Genomic DNA, 17,286 nt, shown 5'->3' on the forward strand with positions numbered 1-17,286 from the left:
AGAGAGAAGAGAGAAGAGAGAAGAGAGAGAGAGAGAGAGAGAGAGAGAGAGAGAGAGAGAGAGAGAGAGAGAGAGAGAGAGAGCGCGCGAGCGCGATCCTTTGGTAGATTGATTAATTTGGCACTAAATAAGTAAACAGTTAACATTTCTACAGTTATTTAGATCTATGTTTATTCATGTAAAGAATGTTTTTAATTGTGCTCATTTGAGTTGTTGGTAGGTAGTCTCTCAAGTATTGTATACAGTTTGGGGTTGTTTTAAATAGACTACCTCTTTTTACCTCTTCCCGCTGGATTTTGTTGGTTATAATACAGAAATGCTGATGATTTATGTAGATTTATTATGTGTCTCATAACTTTGCTGAAGTTAATAATTATTGTTTTAGTTTTCTAAGTAAATATTCATATCATCCACAAAAGGTGTTAATATTGTTTCCCCTTTGCCAGCACGCTTACTCAATCTGTTTCTTGTTTTACCACTATAGTTAGCATTTCCATCTCTATATTACGTACTAATGATGGCAATAATAATAATGATGATAATGATCTCCTAAGATCCCTAGGATTTTAATTACCATGTCTATGCTGGTATAATCCTCAAATCTATACCCTACCCCAGCCTTTCCTCTAATTTCTAGTCTTCCATTGCTAGCTTTCAGATATCTCAAATTGGATTTTCAGTGGATATCTTGAACTCAACATTTCGAAAATTGAACTCATTATCTTTCCCTCTAAACACTCTTTCTCTCCCAGTTTCCTATCCTGTCCAGTATATTGCCTTTTCCCCAGTCCTACAAGCTCCCGACCTAGATGTGACATTCATGACTTCTCACTTGCTCTCTCACACACCCTTCCCATCCAATTTGTTACCAAGGCCTGTGTATTTCACTTTGCAACATCTCTCAAATGTTCCCCTCATCTCTCCTCTGGGGAGTACCACTTTAGTCCAGTTTTTTTTCACCTCATTCTTGGATTATTTCATTATCCTACTAGTGAGTGAGTTGGCCTGCTTCAAGTGTCTCGTGTCTCCTCACTCCAGTGCATCTTCCATTTAGCCATCAGAGTGCTTTTCCTAAAGTACAGTCCAGAAAACTCTGGTGGCTTCCTGTTTCCTCCAGAGCCAAATAAAAATATCCTTAGCTTATATTTATTTAACATTGTTATTCTATTATTTACATCATTATTTTATTTAACAGAATAATCTATTTTATTTTTATTTCTAAATTCTCTCCTTCCTGCCCTTCTCCTTTGGAAAGGCAAAAAATGATACCCATTTATACATATGAAGTAAAAAAAACATATTTCCACATTAGCCATATTATAGAAGCAAGAAAAATCAACAGTGTAAGGAAATTTGCTTCATTGTTCAGAATCCTTCATAATCCAGAATCCTTCATAATCAGCCCCTGTTCAATCAACTCCTGTCCATTTACTATTTGAGCCGATGATGCTGACCTCTTGGCTGTTGCATAAACAAGATACTATCATTCAGTTCTCAGTATTTTCTCTGGCTGCTCCATATGCCTGGAACTTTTCTTTAAAGAAAAGTCCCAAGTAAAACACCAATTTCTACAGAAAATCTTTTCCTCTCCTTAATTCTAGTGCCTTTTTTTTGTTGTTGTTATTTCTTTGTTGTCCTGTATATAGTTTTCTTTTCCTTATTTACTTGTTGCCTCTCTCATGAAACTGTGCTGCTTAAGGGCAGAAATAGTCTTAAGAGCATTTTTTGCATGACTGTAGAGAGCTTTAGTTACCTTGCCTGACTACTCTGTGTTCATATGCTTTGACCATTTATCAGTTAGGGAATGATTTATGTTCTTCTACGTTTGACTATGTATTTAAGAAACTAGACCTTTATTAGGATCCGCAAAAAAATTTTGCACCATTATGATTACTATGTATCATCCTCCACTTAGTTTCTGACCACCACTTCCTCCAAATTACCCTCTTTTCTATATCAGCCCCACCATCTTCTCTTATCTTCTTCCCTTCTACTTTCCTGTAGGATAAAATAGATTTCTATATCCATTTGATTTGTGTGTTTTCTTCACTCATTGTGCCAGTTCCAATGAAAGTAAAGTTCCCATGCTTCCTTCGCCTCTCCCATCTTCCCAATCACTATAAAAGCTTTTTAGTGCCTCTTTTATGTGCAGTAATTTTCCCCTCTTCTCCCAATGTGTTCCTTTCTCATGCCTTAATTTTACATCATCACATTCAACTCACACCCTCATCTTCTGTCTATGTATACTCCTAATAATGATAAAGTTCTTGGAATTTTAAGAATCATTTTCCCATTAAGGTATGTACACAGTTTAACTTTCTCGAATGTCTTTTGATTTTTCTGTCCTATTTACTTTTTTATGCTTTTTGTATTTGAGAATCAGATTTTCTCTTCAGCTCTGGTCTTTTAATAGGAATGTTTGAAAGTCCTATTTTTCATTGAATATCTACTTGTTTTCCCCAGAAGGATTAAGCTGTTTTGCTGGGAAAGTGCTTCTTGATTGAAGTCTTAGCACCTTTACCCTTCGTAATGTATTCTAGGCCTTCTGATCCTTTAATGTAGAAGCTGCTAAATCTTGTGTTATCCTGACTGTGGCTCCATGATATTTGAATTATTTCTTTTTGGCCGCTTGTAGTATTTTCTCCTTAACCTGGGAGTTCTGGAATTTGGCTATAATATTTCTTGGAGTTATCCTTTTGGGATCTCTTTCAGGAAGTGGATTCTTTTAAATTTTCTTACTCTCTGGTTCTAGAATATCAGGGTAGTTTACCTTCATGATTTCTTTTTTTTTTTTTTTCAAAGCCTTCATAATTTCTTGAAAGATGGATGTCTAAGTTTCCCCCCACCCCCCAGTCATGGCTTTGAGGTGATCCAATGGATTATTTCTCTTGGATTTATTTTCCAGGTCATTTTTTTCCTAATGAGATATTTCATAGTTTCTTCTATTTTTTCATTCTTTTGATTTTGGTTTGTTGTTGTTGTTGTTGATGTCTCATGGAATCATTAGCATCCACTTGCCCAATTCTGATTTATAAGGCATGATTTTCTTAAGTCTTTGTACATTCCTTTCCACTTGGCCAATTCTACTTTTGAAAGAATTCTTTTCCTCAACAAATTTTTTGGGCCTCTTTTTTCAAATGCCAATTCTTCCTTTCAAGAAGTTCTTCTTATCAATGAAATTTTGCATATCTTCTTCATTTTGGCTAATTCTGCTTTCTAAGGATGTTCTTTTCTTCATTGGATTTCTGTACCTCTTTTACTAATTGTACTATTCTGGTTTTTGCAATATCAAATTAAATACAGTATTAAATTAAATTTAAAAATCAAATTTTGGGGCCTCCCATACCAAGGTGTTGACCTTTTTTCATGATTTTCCTGTATTAGTCTCGTTTCTCTTCTACCCCTCTTACTTGATTTTTAAACTGCTTTTAAGTTTCTCCATTAATTCTTTTTGGGTATAAGATCAATTCCTATTTTGGGGGGACGCTTTGGATGCAAGACTATTGACTTTGATGGGTTTTTTTCTGAGTTTATATTTTAGTCTTCCCTGTCACCAAAATAATTTTCTTTGTTGTTTTCTTTTTCTTTTGATTAAAAAAAAAAACAAAAAACTGTTAATTATGGGCTCTGTACCTGTGATAAAAGGAATATTTACAAGATTCAGGCTCTTTATGTAGCTGTCTTCAGAGCTAGCTCTAGGGATCTATAAGTTTTCAGTTCTTCTAAGGTGGTATGATTTAAGGAGAGGTATGTTTAATACTCTCCTGGCCTGTGCTCTGATCAGTGAGTAACCACAATCACTCTTTTCTGCTTTGGAACTGTGTCCAGGATCCCCACCTCTACTGGGACTCTTCCTCACCTGAGAGCAGGCCCCCAGATTGTGACCTGGTTGTGTGTACGGGCAATATGACAAGTCTTATATCCAGGACCAGCAGTATGTTCCAGGTCTCTAATACAAGGCCTGTAATCTCCTGAGCAGTTGTCTGATCTTACTATTCCATCTGCGGCTGAAACTTTCTAAAAGCCTTTCAATTGCTCCCAAGGCCTGTTGCCATGGTAGGGTCTACCTTGGTGTGTTGCTTTGCACACTTCTTCCACCTCCCTAGATCTTTCATGCTGGTCTGCTAAGTTGTTTGGGGCTTTAAAAATTATTTCACCCTGTCTTTTTGTGGGTTGTACAGCTCCAGAATTCATTTTGAGGGATTACATCAATTTTTTCATGAGTAATTTGGTAGAGATTAAATGGATCTATGTATCTTCTCTGCCATCTTGACTCTGCCCTGATAAAGATGTTAAGAGAACTCATCAGAGCTATTGAAATATGAATTTTGAAAATTGAACTAAGCTGTTATAAAATCAGGCCAATTTTTTAATAGCTAACTCCTAACCTTCCTTCTTTTAAAGTGAGCTGGCTCCTGCTTCAATTTAGGGTAGTCCTCAGAAGAGCAATAAAAATCTTTTAGAGTAAAAGCCAATAACTATATAGTTGTGTGGCTCGGGACTGTTCTCTTGCACAGACTGTTTATAGTGATCTATAGTAATAGGAAAATTCATGATATGCTTGATCACTTCTTAAGTGTTTTATGCCATTGTTAGACAAGGTGATTATAAGAACTAGTTTTAATTTGTAGACTAATTTGTAAATATTAACAGCTTTCCTGAAGGCTTGATGTTTCTTCGTTGTTATTGGATTGTTTTTTTTTAGTACATGTGAAATTTTGTTTTCTTGGGGAGTAAAACATGTGTTGTTCAGATACTATTCAGTGTTATTTTGATATTAATGTGTTTAAATTGTGTTTAGCTTCCTATATGCCAGGTATGCCAAGTGGAATGACTTCATACCCGCCTGGACACCCTCCTAATCCCAGGTAATTTTAAAAAATCATTATTTTGGTTGGTGCTATTTAAAATCCCACTGCTATTTAAATTTTGTCAAAATGATGATTATTATAACATATGCTAAATTAGTGAAGGTTTGATATAGATTTAAATCCGATTGATCAACTTAAACTAATTGTTACATTTATTAGTTAACTAGGTTTAATTAAAATGGAATCTTTTCTCTCCCTGGAGAAATGCTCTATTTCTTAAAAGAAAACAAAGGTAGAATAATGATTGTTTCTTTTTAATACTTAGAAGAGACTCATCTTGTTTTCTTATTAATAATAACCATTGTCAGAAGGAGGTAAATGAATGGAGACATTATATACTTGAATTTTTTCTAAGAAAAATTCTATAATTTCTGAGTTATTTACTTTTTTAAAACTATTATAAATTGTGATCTTACTATATGCAAAATCTTTAGAGGCTTTTCCCTGGCATTTATTCAGCATTCATTATGCTATCTAAATATGCAATGAATTATAAATATTCAAATTTGTATCTGTTACCATTTAAGTCTAGATCTATTGAACAAAAGAATTCTCAGTTCCAGCTTACTGACCTAGCTTTGTCCAAATTGCTGGGCCATTGGCTCATCCCATCAGTTTTCTTAACATTTGATTTTTGATTCTATGGATAATCCATCTTTTGTTCATTATCCTTTCTTCATGACCCATCTTGCTTTTTTTCCCCCCACATTATAATTCCAATCCATAGAGGTGATAGGATTTAGAGCTGGAAGAGAACAAGATCGTGTAGTCCAGCTCACTTTAAGGAGGAGAAAACTGAGGCCCAGAGAGGTTAATTAAACAAATTGGCTGTGGTCATACAGGTAGGAAGTAGCAAGATGAACGATTAAACCCAGATCTACTTACAAATCCAGCACTTCTTCTCTAGCATGCTACCTACTTATTTCCTGTTAACTTTCTGTGGGGGGTTTCCTGCATTAGCATCAGTTACTAGCAATACTGTATCAAGGGTAATTAAAATCCACAGATGATTCCTTGAATGAGATTTGGGAATTAACCTCTTCTTGCATCAACTTTCACCAAAAATCAATTTGGATCAGACTGATCTTTTCACATTGACAGACAGTAAAACCATGGTATGATAGTCCATAAGTAAAATAATCATCATTTTAAATTTTACTTTAAAACATTTTAACCAATATTTCCAAATGTTCTCTTTTCATTTGGAAGTATATAAAGGTCTATGAAAAGTTTGTATACCTCAAAGAGAGTTTCTTAATTCTTTTTATTTCTTAGCATCATTACCCATTCTCTCTTCCTCTTGAAGAGGAGGTATCTTTACTCGATAAGGCAGATAAATATCCCTGCTACCTATGTCCTTGATCCTTTTCCCTCCAAACCTTTCTCTGTTGCTCATTTTTTGAGCAGAACTTCCATTTCTTCCTCTTTACTACACTTCCCTATCCCATCATGGTCTCTTCAGTTCTAAAATGAATGAGTTCTTTTATCACATCAATGTCACTTGCCCTTTCTCTCTTCTTTTTAATGGCCAAACTTCTTGAACAGTTTTCTAAATGGTTACTGCCTTATTCTTTTTGACTAAATTGTAACATGATTTCCATCCCTACACTATAACTGAAATTCTTTCTTAAATTCACACATAACTTAATTGGTGATCTAGTATAGTTAGTTGTTGCTCCTTATCTCCTTTTAACATCCTGACTAGAAAGTGTGCACCTTCTGATAATTTTCTAGTAATCTTTAAATTCATTACATACTTTTAGTTTTACTACTCTTGCTTTTCTCTTCACTAGATTCTTTTCTTAACTTCTTAAAGTGAATATTCTCCAATGATGTAACCTTGACCCTCTTTTTTCTTGCTTTACATTTCTTCCTTTCATAATTTTGGGAGCCGGTGAGAACACTGGCTCTTGAGTCCTGCAGGACCTATCAAGTTCAAACTCTACCTTTGGTGCTTATTACTTGCATAACCTTGGGCAAGTCATTTAGCTTCTTTGGACCTTAGTTTTCTCATTGCAAAATATGAGTTAAGCCAGATGTGTTTTCTGGTCCCTTCTTGCACTAGATCTGTGATCCTAGGTATACTTAATATCACCTTTCTGTATAGGACCCCACAAATTCAACATCTTTACCCTCATATTCCTCTAGCATTCAAATTCAATCTTTCTACAAAAAACACTTTCCTATAAGACCTAAGACCTAGGTTTGAATTTTGGATTTCTGCTGGCCTTTTGTGTATCAAGTTGCTTAACTTCTCTGAGCCTCAGCTCCATCTATAAAATGAGTTTGTACTACAGTATCTCTAATGGCCTTTACATTTCTAAATCCTATGTTTCTGTGACCCTTTATCTGACTTCACTGCTGTTTTGATCAGTGTTACCACCATTGACTGCCTTCATTGATTCTCATATCCTTTTATTACCAAATTTTGATGATTATTCCACAATACCTCTGGGATCAGCCTCCTATTTCTATTCCCTTCACCCTAAAAGGTATACTTTCACCATTTTCCTCACTCTCCTCTTCATATTGACCTCTAGTTGTGCTGTTCAGTGTGTCTTTTTCATCTGCCAAATTGGTCATGTCTGTCTGGAACCACTCAACTTTTCTAGCTTTGTGTCATATTACTCCCTTCTGCATAGCCAGAGGAGGATTTTGGCATGAAAAATTTAATAGCAGTTATACAAAGAAGAATCTGGCTGCTTCAAGGTAGTGAATGTATATCTCTGGGGGTTTTCAGATAGATGCTCAGTGATTTCTTCTAGGGAATGTTAAAAGGTTGGTGAGTGAAGAGGACACATTCTGGTTCCTGTATGTATTAGAATAGGTAGATAATCTGGAAATATTTGTTTCTGTGATTTTTAAGGACAAGCGTTTTGTTGTTGTCATTGTTGATTTTTAGTTCTTAATGAGTCACATTATAATATGGCTAGTTTTTAAAGTTTCAGCTGTAGTTTCAATCAGCCAAGCATATTGTTCTGGTTAAATGAAGTAGTAGTCTTTTGATGGTCAAAACATATCTTAAATAATACAGAGAGGTTGTAAAGAATAGCTAATATGGTAAGACACGTGTAAGCCATATCACCAAATACGTTTGAAGGCTTTTAGGAAGCTGTGGAGATGAGAAGCTATATATATGGAGAAAGATAATTTTTTAAAATGTTTCCTTTATTATGGGCCTAGTAAAAACACTAAGTATTGTGTTATGTGCATGCCCAAGTTCATAAAAAAATCTTTATCAACCCCTGTAGCCATCACTGAAAGGCAAAATCTTAGTGAAGAGAGGGCCCAGCTTCATTATCACTGGTAATAACTTGACCACCTGCCACCAACAGGCAGAAAAGCCTGTTTTATCAGCCACTCCCAGATCCCACCATTGCAGCTTCCAGCTTAGCTGTTTTAACTCTCAGCCAAGAAACAGATCATGTCGAGAAGGAACCAGGTATTTCTACCCACTGCTATACACAGGACAATCCCTTGTTGAAGTAGCAGCCTTCTTGAGGGAGAGTCAGGAGGCAACTTAAACCACCATTGTTTCCTTTCAGACCCTAATAAAAGACAGCCTAGTACCTGAACCAAGAGTTTTGGGAATAGTAGTGTCTCCCCAAATCACCAGACATGTTTCCACATATCAAGCCCTCAGCTCTCATAGTCCTCACTGAGAGGAGAAATCCTTGGAGAGAGAAGTCCACCTTATCCATCACTACCAGCAACAGTTGCTGATTGGTCACCACCAATAGTCAGATAAGCACAGGGGCCCTAGACATGGCACCCACCCCCCACCTATCATTGCTGTTTCCAACTCGGCCTTCAGAGTTACAATCCTGAGAGGCAATTGTTATTTAGAACAACCTAGCCATAACCATCATCAGCCACTCAACGAGAGAGACAGAGACAGGCAAAGACTTGGAAAAATAAACCTCTATAGCCATCATCCTAGGAAGAGTATACCTTTCTGAGCTGAAGCTTCACAATACCTTCGGCTTTAATCACAACTACTGAAGACCCAGAAAAGAAAATTTTTGGATCCAAGAACTTGACACTACCAAATGATATTAGAAACTGCCATCATTCGAGTAGTATTAAAGAGACACTAGTAGCTGTTTAGCTGCTGTACCATAAGGACCATATTTCCATTTCACTTGCAGTTGAGTCCTTCCATAAATATTGTCTTTAATTTCTCATAGCTCCTGGAAAGCGGGTACTATATTACTGTTCTGTACTTAGCACCATCCTTTGTATATATACCAGCACTTAGCACAGTCCTTTGCACACAGCAAGCATTTAATGTAATTTAATGTAAAGCACTTGCTTTACATTCATTCACTTAATGACATGTTTTTAAAATACTAAAGTATTCATTATATACCATTTTAGATGTTTACTCCGTGAAAGTCATTGAGGGAGACTAAAAAGTAGCAAAGATAGCCTCTTTTCTTTGGATAGCTTACAGTTTAGTGGAAAAAAATCTGTACTATCACATGCAAGAGAAGAAATTTTGTGTTATTCCAAAGAACACAACAGTGAATGATTATTTTTCCATTATAAAAAATGGAATTTTTAAAAGTTTTTTTATCATGCAAAATCCACTTCCATATTAGTCATTGTTGAAAGAACACACTCATACATAACCAAACCCCAAGATAAAAACGTAAATACACTGATGTGAAAGATAGCTTGCTTTGATCCACAATGGGGATATTTTTTTTTTAACATTGCAATGATGGAATGAACTATGTCATGAAATAGTGGTTTCCCTGTCATGCAAAGGATACAAGTAGAATGGGAAATAATCTTCTAGGGATGCTAGAGAAAGAGGATTCCTTCTTTGCAAAAGAGATTGATTTAAATTAGTGGTGTGAAACATAAGGATCTGTGCATGCTGCATATTGACTTAGAAAACCACATATTAAAATTATCTGTGTTTTATTTTTATTAAATTTATTTTGTTAGATATTTCCCAATTACATTTTATTCATGTTCTTCCACACCAGAAGTTGCTGACATTTGCCCAAAGTTTGGCACTTCTGATTTAGATTTTCTCTCTGGTCCTTTCCAACAATACGAATGAATAAATCTACCCATAGGCAGTCTTCAAAATACTAAATTAAATGCTGGAAATTCCAAAAAAATGAAAACGGGCATAAAAGGAACTTACATTTTTTTTTAATTTTTTTTAAACCCTTAACCTCTGTGTATTGACTTATAGGTGGAAGATTGGCAAGGGTAGGCAATGGGGGTCAAGTGACTTGCCCAGGGTCTGGGACAGCTGGGAAGTGTCTGAGGCCGGATTTGAACCTAGGACCTCCCGTCTCTAGGCCTGGCTCTCAATCCACTGAGCTACCCAGCTGCCCCCTGGAACTTACATTTTAATGGGCAAGACAGCATATACAAATAAAAATATGCAAAAAATGTCAAGTATATACATGGTAATTTGAGAAAATATTAGGCCCTAGTATCTAGGGGTACTAGAAACCTATAGGAAGTGAAACATTTAAGAATTTATATATAGTCTCAAGTAACTTACATTCATTTGAGGGGAGATAACTTGTATGTATAATTATATAAATGCAAGGTAGATTAAAGGGGAACAGAAAAAGCTTATTGTAGAATTGGTAATTGAACTGAGATTTAGAGGCAGGAATTCTATGAGGCAAAGGTTTTAAGGGAGTGCCATCCAGTGCAAAGACTAGGGATGAGATAAAATGCCAAGTGAGAGGAACAAAAAGCCAGTCTGATTGCCATTCAAGATAAGGAGTAATATAAAATGGGCCTGAAAAGGCAAATTGGGATTAAGTTGTAAAGGATAGTAAAGCCAAATAGGAATTTTATTTTCATCCTAGAGAGAATAGGGAGACATTGGAGTTTATTGAGTAGAGGAATAATATGGTCAACACATAAAGAATTATGTGGGGCAGTTCTGTGGAAAATGGAAAGGGGAGGAGTTTAAGGTTTTTAGATCAATTAGGAGACCATTGCAAACAAGGGATAATAAGGGCCGGTCAGAACCAAGATATATTGGCTATTTAAGCAGTGAGAACAGGATAAAGAATTTGAAGTGTGTTATGGAAATGAAATAGACAGTTTGAATCAATTGGTTTGATATGTGGGATAAGGGAGAGTTAGGAGTTGATGCTAACTCAGAGTGGAAAGGTAGGAAAGGGCCAGGTTTTGAAGGACTTTAAAAGTCAAACATGTTTTTATATTTATATTTTATTTTGGAGTTAACATCCCACTTACTATATGCTGTAAAGTTTATGGAGTAGAGAGAGACTTGAGATATGAAAACCAACCAGCAGATTTTGAATAATCCAGGTGTGAGGGCTTAGATCTCCAGGGTAGTGCCAGTATTGGAGAAGAAAGGGGCATGCATATGTTACAAAGATCAAAGTGATAGGTTTGGCAACTGATTGGATATGAAAGGTTAGAGACAATGAAATGTTGAAGATGACACCTAGATTCAGAGTATGGTGGTGCCCTCTCAACAGATAATATTGGAGGAAATGAGTTTGAGTTTGAGATGTCTGAGACATTCAGTTTGAAATGTCTAGTAGGCAGTTGGAGATTCACTGAACCTTGGAGGTCAGGAGAATTTTGGGGTAGATTAAGATTTATCTTAAAACACTTAGAGTGATTTTAAAAAATAATTAAAAATAATAATAACCAGTAACCCTTATCCATAAGTCAATAGAGTTTTTCTTTAGAATTTTTTTGTAAAGCTTATTTGTTATTAGAAACCAAACCATGATCTAACTTAGGAATATAACCAGTATGGAATTTTCCTTTCTAAAAATATTTTGTTGGTACTTTTTAAGATCACATTCTTTTTAAAAATATATCTCTTCCCCTTCTTTTATCCAGCAAAAATTCCTTCTTAACCAGTACATTTAGTCATGTTTGTCAGTATATGCAGTATTCCACACCCATTGTACCCCAATTGTATATTGAAAGGATTGAATTCCAATAATGAATTTTTAGAAGACTGCAAATAATGAAATAGAGATTTATTTAAAACTTTGTGACTTCACGCAGTACTCAATTCAGGATGTAGCTGACCAGCCACTATATCTCCTTGTGTGGGTTTGAGCACCTGAAAGAGGGAAACCAGGAACTGGGGGAATATGGGTGGAAGGGTTAAAGATGAAGGGAGGAAGGACATAGAGAAGATAGACACAGAGACACAGGAGTCATCAGCATCACATTCAGCTTGTCAGCTCCTCCTCCAATGGTCAGGGAAAGAGTGAGCATGAGGGAGCTGATAAAGGTAGTTGCACAAGGCAGAGTGTCCATCACCCATTCGGAACATCAAAAGTTTTAACATAATGACAAAGCCAAAAGGATGGATGATAACACAATAGATCTGCCAGGTATCTGGGACAGGACTCTTCTCCTTTCCAGAAGCTGGCACCAGTCTTATCTTAGGAATGCAGGTGTGAATCTTTGACATTCCAAGGACCCTAAAACTTGCCTGTCAGCTTACACATGAGATAACAGCAGAGGTTTGGCTTTCAAGATCAACAAAATTTAAACCCCATCCAAATTTAAGGATTCAGAGTTCAATCATGTGAAATATTAGAAACATATCCATACATCTGATAGTGAGTACTTTGCTCATTAGAGTCAGCTTTTGAATACATCTTTAATACCTTCGTAATGCGCTATAACTGAAACCCTACACAGGACTTATGTGTTTGTTAATTGCTAAAACTATATTGTCATAATATTTACTTTAAACGTTTTTCTCTTTTAAAGTGGTTTCCCAGGTTACTCTTACCCACCAGGTGGACAGTACCCTCCAACCACAAGTTCACAATACCCTTCCCAACCTCCTGTGACCACTGTTGGTAAGTAGCCTTGAAAATCTTTATTTTTTTGTGTCATATTGCAAATGGCAATTTCATGTATGGGTATGTCGTCAAATTAAAAAAAAAAAAAAGATAGCCTTTTTAGTGGAAAGTTTCTGTGGTAAATTATCTTTTTCCAAAGTATCTCCATATGAATCAACCCACTTTTAGTGCGTAAAGGAAATAAAATAAACATTCCCCCCCTCCTTTTTTTTTTTCCATTTTATGTCAGGTGATTTGGGAGCTCAGGTTCTCTGTTGGTAATAAGTACTACTGGTAAGGAAAGAGTATATTTAATACTGAAAAGTGACATTGGTTAATGTGGGCAGGTCAGGTAAGAATTGAGCAGTGAAAGATTTTAGTGAACTTGTAGAATTTTTGTTTGGCATTTTAAAAACTTTTTAATTTGTAAAAATTGAATGCAATAAAACTTTTCTTTCATTCTGACTATTAGTAAATGGGTTTCTATACCATTATAGCATGTGAATATTTGTTAGAACTGGTAAATACATCTAAACCTCCTTTGTACTATTTGTAACACAACTATGCTTTAGGCATTAAAGTTCTAGTAACAGGGTGTCTTTTTTTTTTCTTTTAAATATGATCTTGGCCCTGCTTTACCTATGTGTTGTAGCACAATTTAAAAGACTTGGTAGGAATTACCAAGGTAAATGTGAATTACAATTGCATCTTCGCCACTGATTCATTGACCTTAGCAATGCTCTTAATCTTTTTTTCTGAGTTCTCCTTCAGTAGTACATCAAGGGCCTGTAATTTCTCGGTGTGAGTACTCTTACTCCAACATAAGTCACAATCTTCCTATAACTTAGTGGATGGTCTCTTGAGAGTTTCTGTGGACAGTCAATTTATCACCTTGCAGCTAACCTGAAGATGAGTCTCTCCATACTTAGACGGATTGGTCCTCGTATAGCAAACATACAATCCATCACTAAGCACTTATTTGGAGCCTTTCTGGTTTGGTAGGACCTTCCAGAGTTTATATTCTGATGGAATGACCTTTGAGAACACAGGGTTATCTCAGATGTGATGAGGCATTAGATTTAGATTATTGATCGAAGAGATTCTGTTTAATAAAGTGATACTAATTACAAATTTGTAAAATGTTGATGATTGCCATTCCCTTCTGTTTTTGAGATACTAGTATAATATAATATTGCTGCACTTCTCTGGGGAAGAAAAGCTTTATGTAAATCAAAGGGCTGGTGATTGGGAGGCAGATTTTATTTGAGCGAAGCAGTGTTTCAGAAATGGATTAAAGCAGGTGTTTTGTTTTCTTAAGGGTAATCATGCATGGTGGCATATGTCTATTAGTTCTTGTTACTGGGAAGGCTGAGGTGGATTGTTTCATTCTGGAATAATGAGATTCAGTGGGGCTAAAGCTGATTGGTATCTGCACTGAGTGCAACACCAGTATGACAAACCCTCAGGGGCCACCAGGCTGTCTTGGGAGGGGTCAGAAACAGTTGTTCAAAGCTTCCATGCCAATCAGCAGTGCATTTCTACCCATAAGTTGTTGCTGTTCATCTTGCATGGGTGAGATAGGGAAGCCTAATCTGAGAAACAAAAACACCCCTATTTTGAAAGGAATTTAAGATACCTTGCAATATTTATTTTCTTTTTAATTGTTTTTGTGGTTTTTGCTTACTCTGGAATTAGTGATATTTTTGTGAAATGTTTTGTAAAGCGAATAATTAGACTTTTAAGCTGATTGGAATAAAGAATAGCAAAACTCTGGAAATACATCTTGAATATTAACGTTCACAAATAGTGAGTAACATTACTACATGTGCTTGATTCCATGAAAATACTTGTTTTTAGTTCTTGTTGAAGCTTGACACATATCATGTTTGATGGTGTATATAGATGGTGTGGTTGAAGATGCCAGAGAGCATATCTATTTTTGAAGGACCTTTTTCTGAGGTGCCCGTGACTGTTGATGAGACCTGGTGGTCTTGAGTATCTAACTGGTATTGCACTAAAGGACCTTTTCTTTTTTATTGCCTAAAATTGAGCTGTTAAGACAACTGCAGGAAATGCAGTCTGTTACCCAAGATAAAAATGAGAAGGACTGGTCATGGAAATAGTTTTTTGGACTCAGAGTTGATGTTTTATTCTATGACCTTGTTTGGTGAGGTTTTTTTAAAGTATTCATAGAAGACCAAGTGACTTCTAACATTTTATTTAATAGCCATTACATTGCCTGAGCAATAATATCCTACAAGTCTGATTCACACAGTTATAGTACCAGCTCTTGACTTTGTTGTACAGTAAAAGAGTTGGCTGGGCCATGAATGCAGATATCTGGTAAAGGAAAGAGTATCACGCTTGGTGTGATGAGCCTAACTGGGCAGTTGGAATAACACTTTAATACATTTTTTTGTTCTTTAGGGGATGGGGAAATTTAACCATCTATGACCTAATCTTTTCCCCCCAAAGACACTGTAAGACCAAGTGTGTTTTAGGACATCATCCTTGCAGGTGACTACCAAAAATGTATTCCACTGGAAGATCAGCCATAAAGGATGTGGAACTTGGATTACTTTCCTTAGATTTTCTATCCAGTGCAGGCATTGTTTACCAGCAAAAGGCACCTGAAGGAAGGTAAACTTTTCTTGATACCTGTGGATGAAACGTAAATAAAATTTTAAGTTTATACTTCTCCAGATTGTGTAATGTATTTTTTATTATTTTTTTTACAAATGGGATTCTTTAAAAATAAAAAGGATTGGGAATACAGCTTTACCAAAATATAGAAGAAAATAAAATTGTAAACTTAGCACTGCTAGACCACGATCACATTATAAAGATTTGAGTTCAGGAGAAAACATTAATACTTGTTTGTGTTCTCTTAATAGCAGATGCCAGAAGAAAGCAGAAGCAGGTATGGATTTGTGGTCATTCGTATGTTTTCTGGGCAGAAAAACGGGCACTCAAGAGAAGCTTTGGTCCACAACTGGGCATTCGAGTGGAGGATGCCAAACTCCACTGGCTAGGAAAGAGTGGCATGATGTGGGATCAATTAATACCCACCTTGATTCATGCACGGCGGCATCTGCCAGATCCTGATGTGCTGGTGATACACCTGGGTGGCAATGATCTGGGAGCAATAAGATTGTTGGATATTATGATCCGAATTAAGAAAGATTTAGGATTTATCAAGCAAATGTTCAAGAACGTCATTATAGTATGGTCCAACATTGTGCCCCGAAAAGCATGGAACCAAGAAAAACCTCAGAAGGTTATGTATAAATGTATGAAGAGGGTCAATCTAGAAATGAGCAACTTTATGAAGACGATTGGAGGATGTGTTATCAAGCACGACACCCTTGTACCAGCGTCTCCAGGTTTATTCCATCTAGATGGTGTCCTTTTATCAGAGAGTGGTACCGATGTCTTCAACCTGGATTTGCTTAGTGTTTTGGAAACTCTGATTTAACTGAGGGAAATTTTTTGTGGGGGGGAGGGAGGGGAAGAAAGGCTAAAATGGAGCACTTCTGGCCTGGTTACCTGACCCAAAGTAGGAAAATGTTGTTTGGACATCTCGGCAGGAATTCCCACTAAAACAAGGGTAGCTTTTGCCCTTGGAGAGACTAGTATGGCTACGTCATATCTAAAGGACAGTTCTTTGGACTGATTTAATTCCCTGAAGGGATAGTGGTGCTTTTGGCAAAAATGGCAAAAAAGCATTGATTTCTCCTTTGTTACAGTGTAATGCTGTACCCAAATGGAAAGTGTGTTTTCTAACAGGACCTGTTTGATATGATTTTTTTAAAAAATTTCTTTTTGGTGTATGAAGTAATGCTTGTAATTTATTTTTAAGAGATACTGTCAAATAGGTTAGGACTCATATTTTTACATACAATTCTTTTTGGTATGTCCTGCGTTAACAAATAACTACCTGGTGTTGGAAATCTGTTTTGAGTGTCCTGAAATATATGGTGTCTACTTTTTATAATTTCTCTTGAACACTAAAAAAAAAGTTTGTTTCTTTACCATTTGTACTCTATTCCAGTTGCATAATCCTCCCTGTTTCTTACATGACTTTAGCGTACTTTGGGGCTGGGTTTTGTTTTATTCTTCACCAGTATAACAATAATGGCATTTAAGCTCTGGCAATAGTACTTGGATAGTCACCTTTGTTTTTTTGATTAACCCCATACCATTGATGTCTCCCATAGTGATATGTTTTTCATGTATGTCACACACATTACATATGTAATTTCTCTAGTTATTAGGCCTACATTTTTTTTAAACTACATTACGCTACTGAAGATTTCTTGCATAGTGATCTTGATATTCAGTATTTTGATTTATGTTTTCCAAGGGAAATTTTTAGGGCCCAAATCAAATTTTACTTTTTGACTATATTAAAATCATTTAATTTTAGCCACAAGCGTTTAGTGCTGTGCTAACCAAAATCATACTTGTGAAATGAATTGTATATTTTTTAATGTACTAAAAGGTTTAAACAAAATAAAACTAATTTTAAAAGAATTTAAAGTACAGCCCTTGAAAACTCTTTCTATCGTCTAGATTTTATTGTAAAATAA

The 17,286-nt window shown here is 35.9% G+C and overlaps 1 protein-coding gene across 1 annotated transcript in view; it reads left to right on the top strand.

Annotated features, from left to right (window-relative positions):
• TSG101 (tumor susceptibility 101) overlaps window positions 1–17,286 on the top strand; it is a 77,694-nt gene that overhangs the window by 37,162 nt on the left and 23,246 nt on the right. The window contains exons 6-7 of the mRNA XM_044681431.1: window positions 4,802–4,868; window positions 12,624–12,715. Coding sequence (XP_044537366.1) covers window positions 4,802–4,868; window positions 12,624–12,715 — 159 coding nt within the window. The remainder of the gene's footprint in view (window positions 1–4,801; window positions 4,869–12,623; window positions 12,716–17,286) is intronic.

Source organism: Gracilinanus agilis, chromosome 6 (assembly GCF_016433145.1).
Source record: "Gracilinanus agilis isolate LMUSP501 chromosome 6, AgileGrace, whole genome shotgun sequence".
Taxonomy (NCBI): domain Eukaryota; kingdom Metazoa; phylum Chordata; class Mammalia; order Didelphimorphia; family Didelphidae; genus Gracilinanus; species Gracilinanus agilis.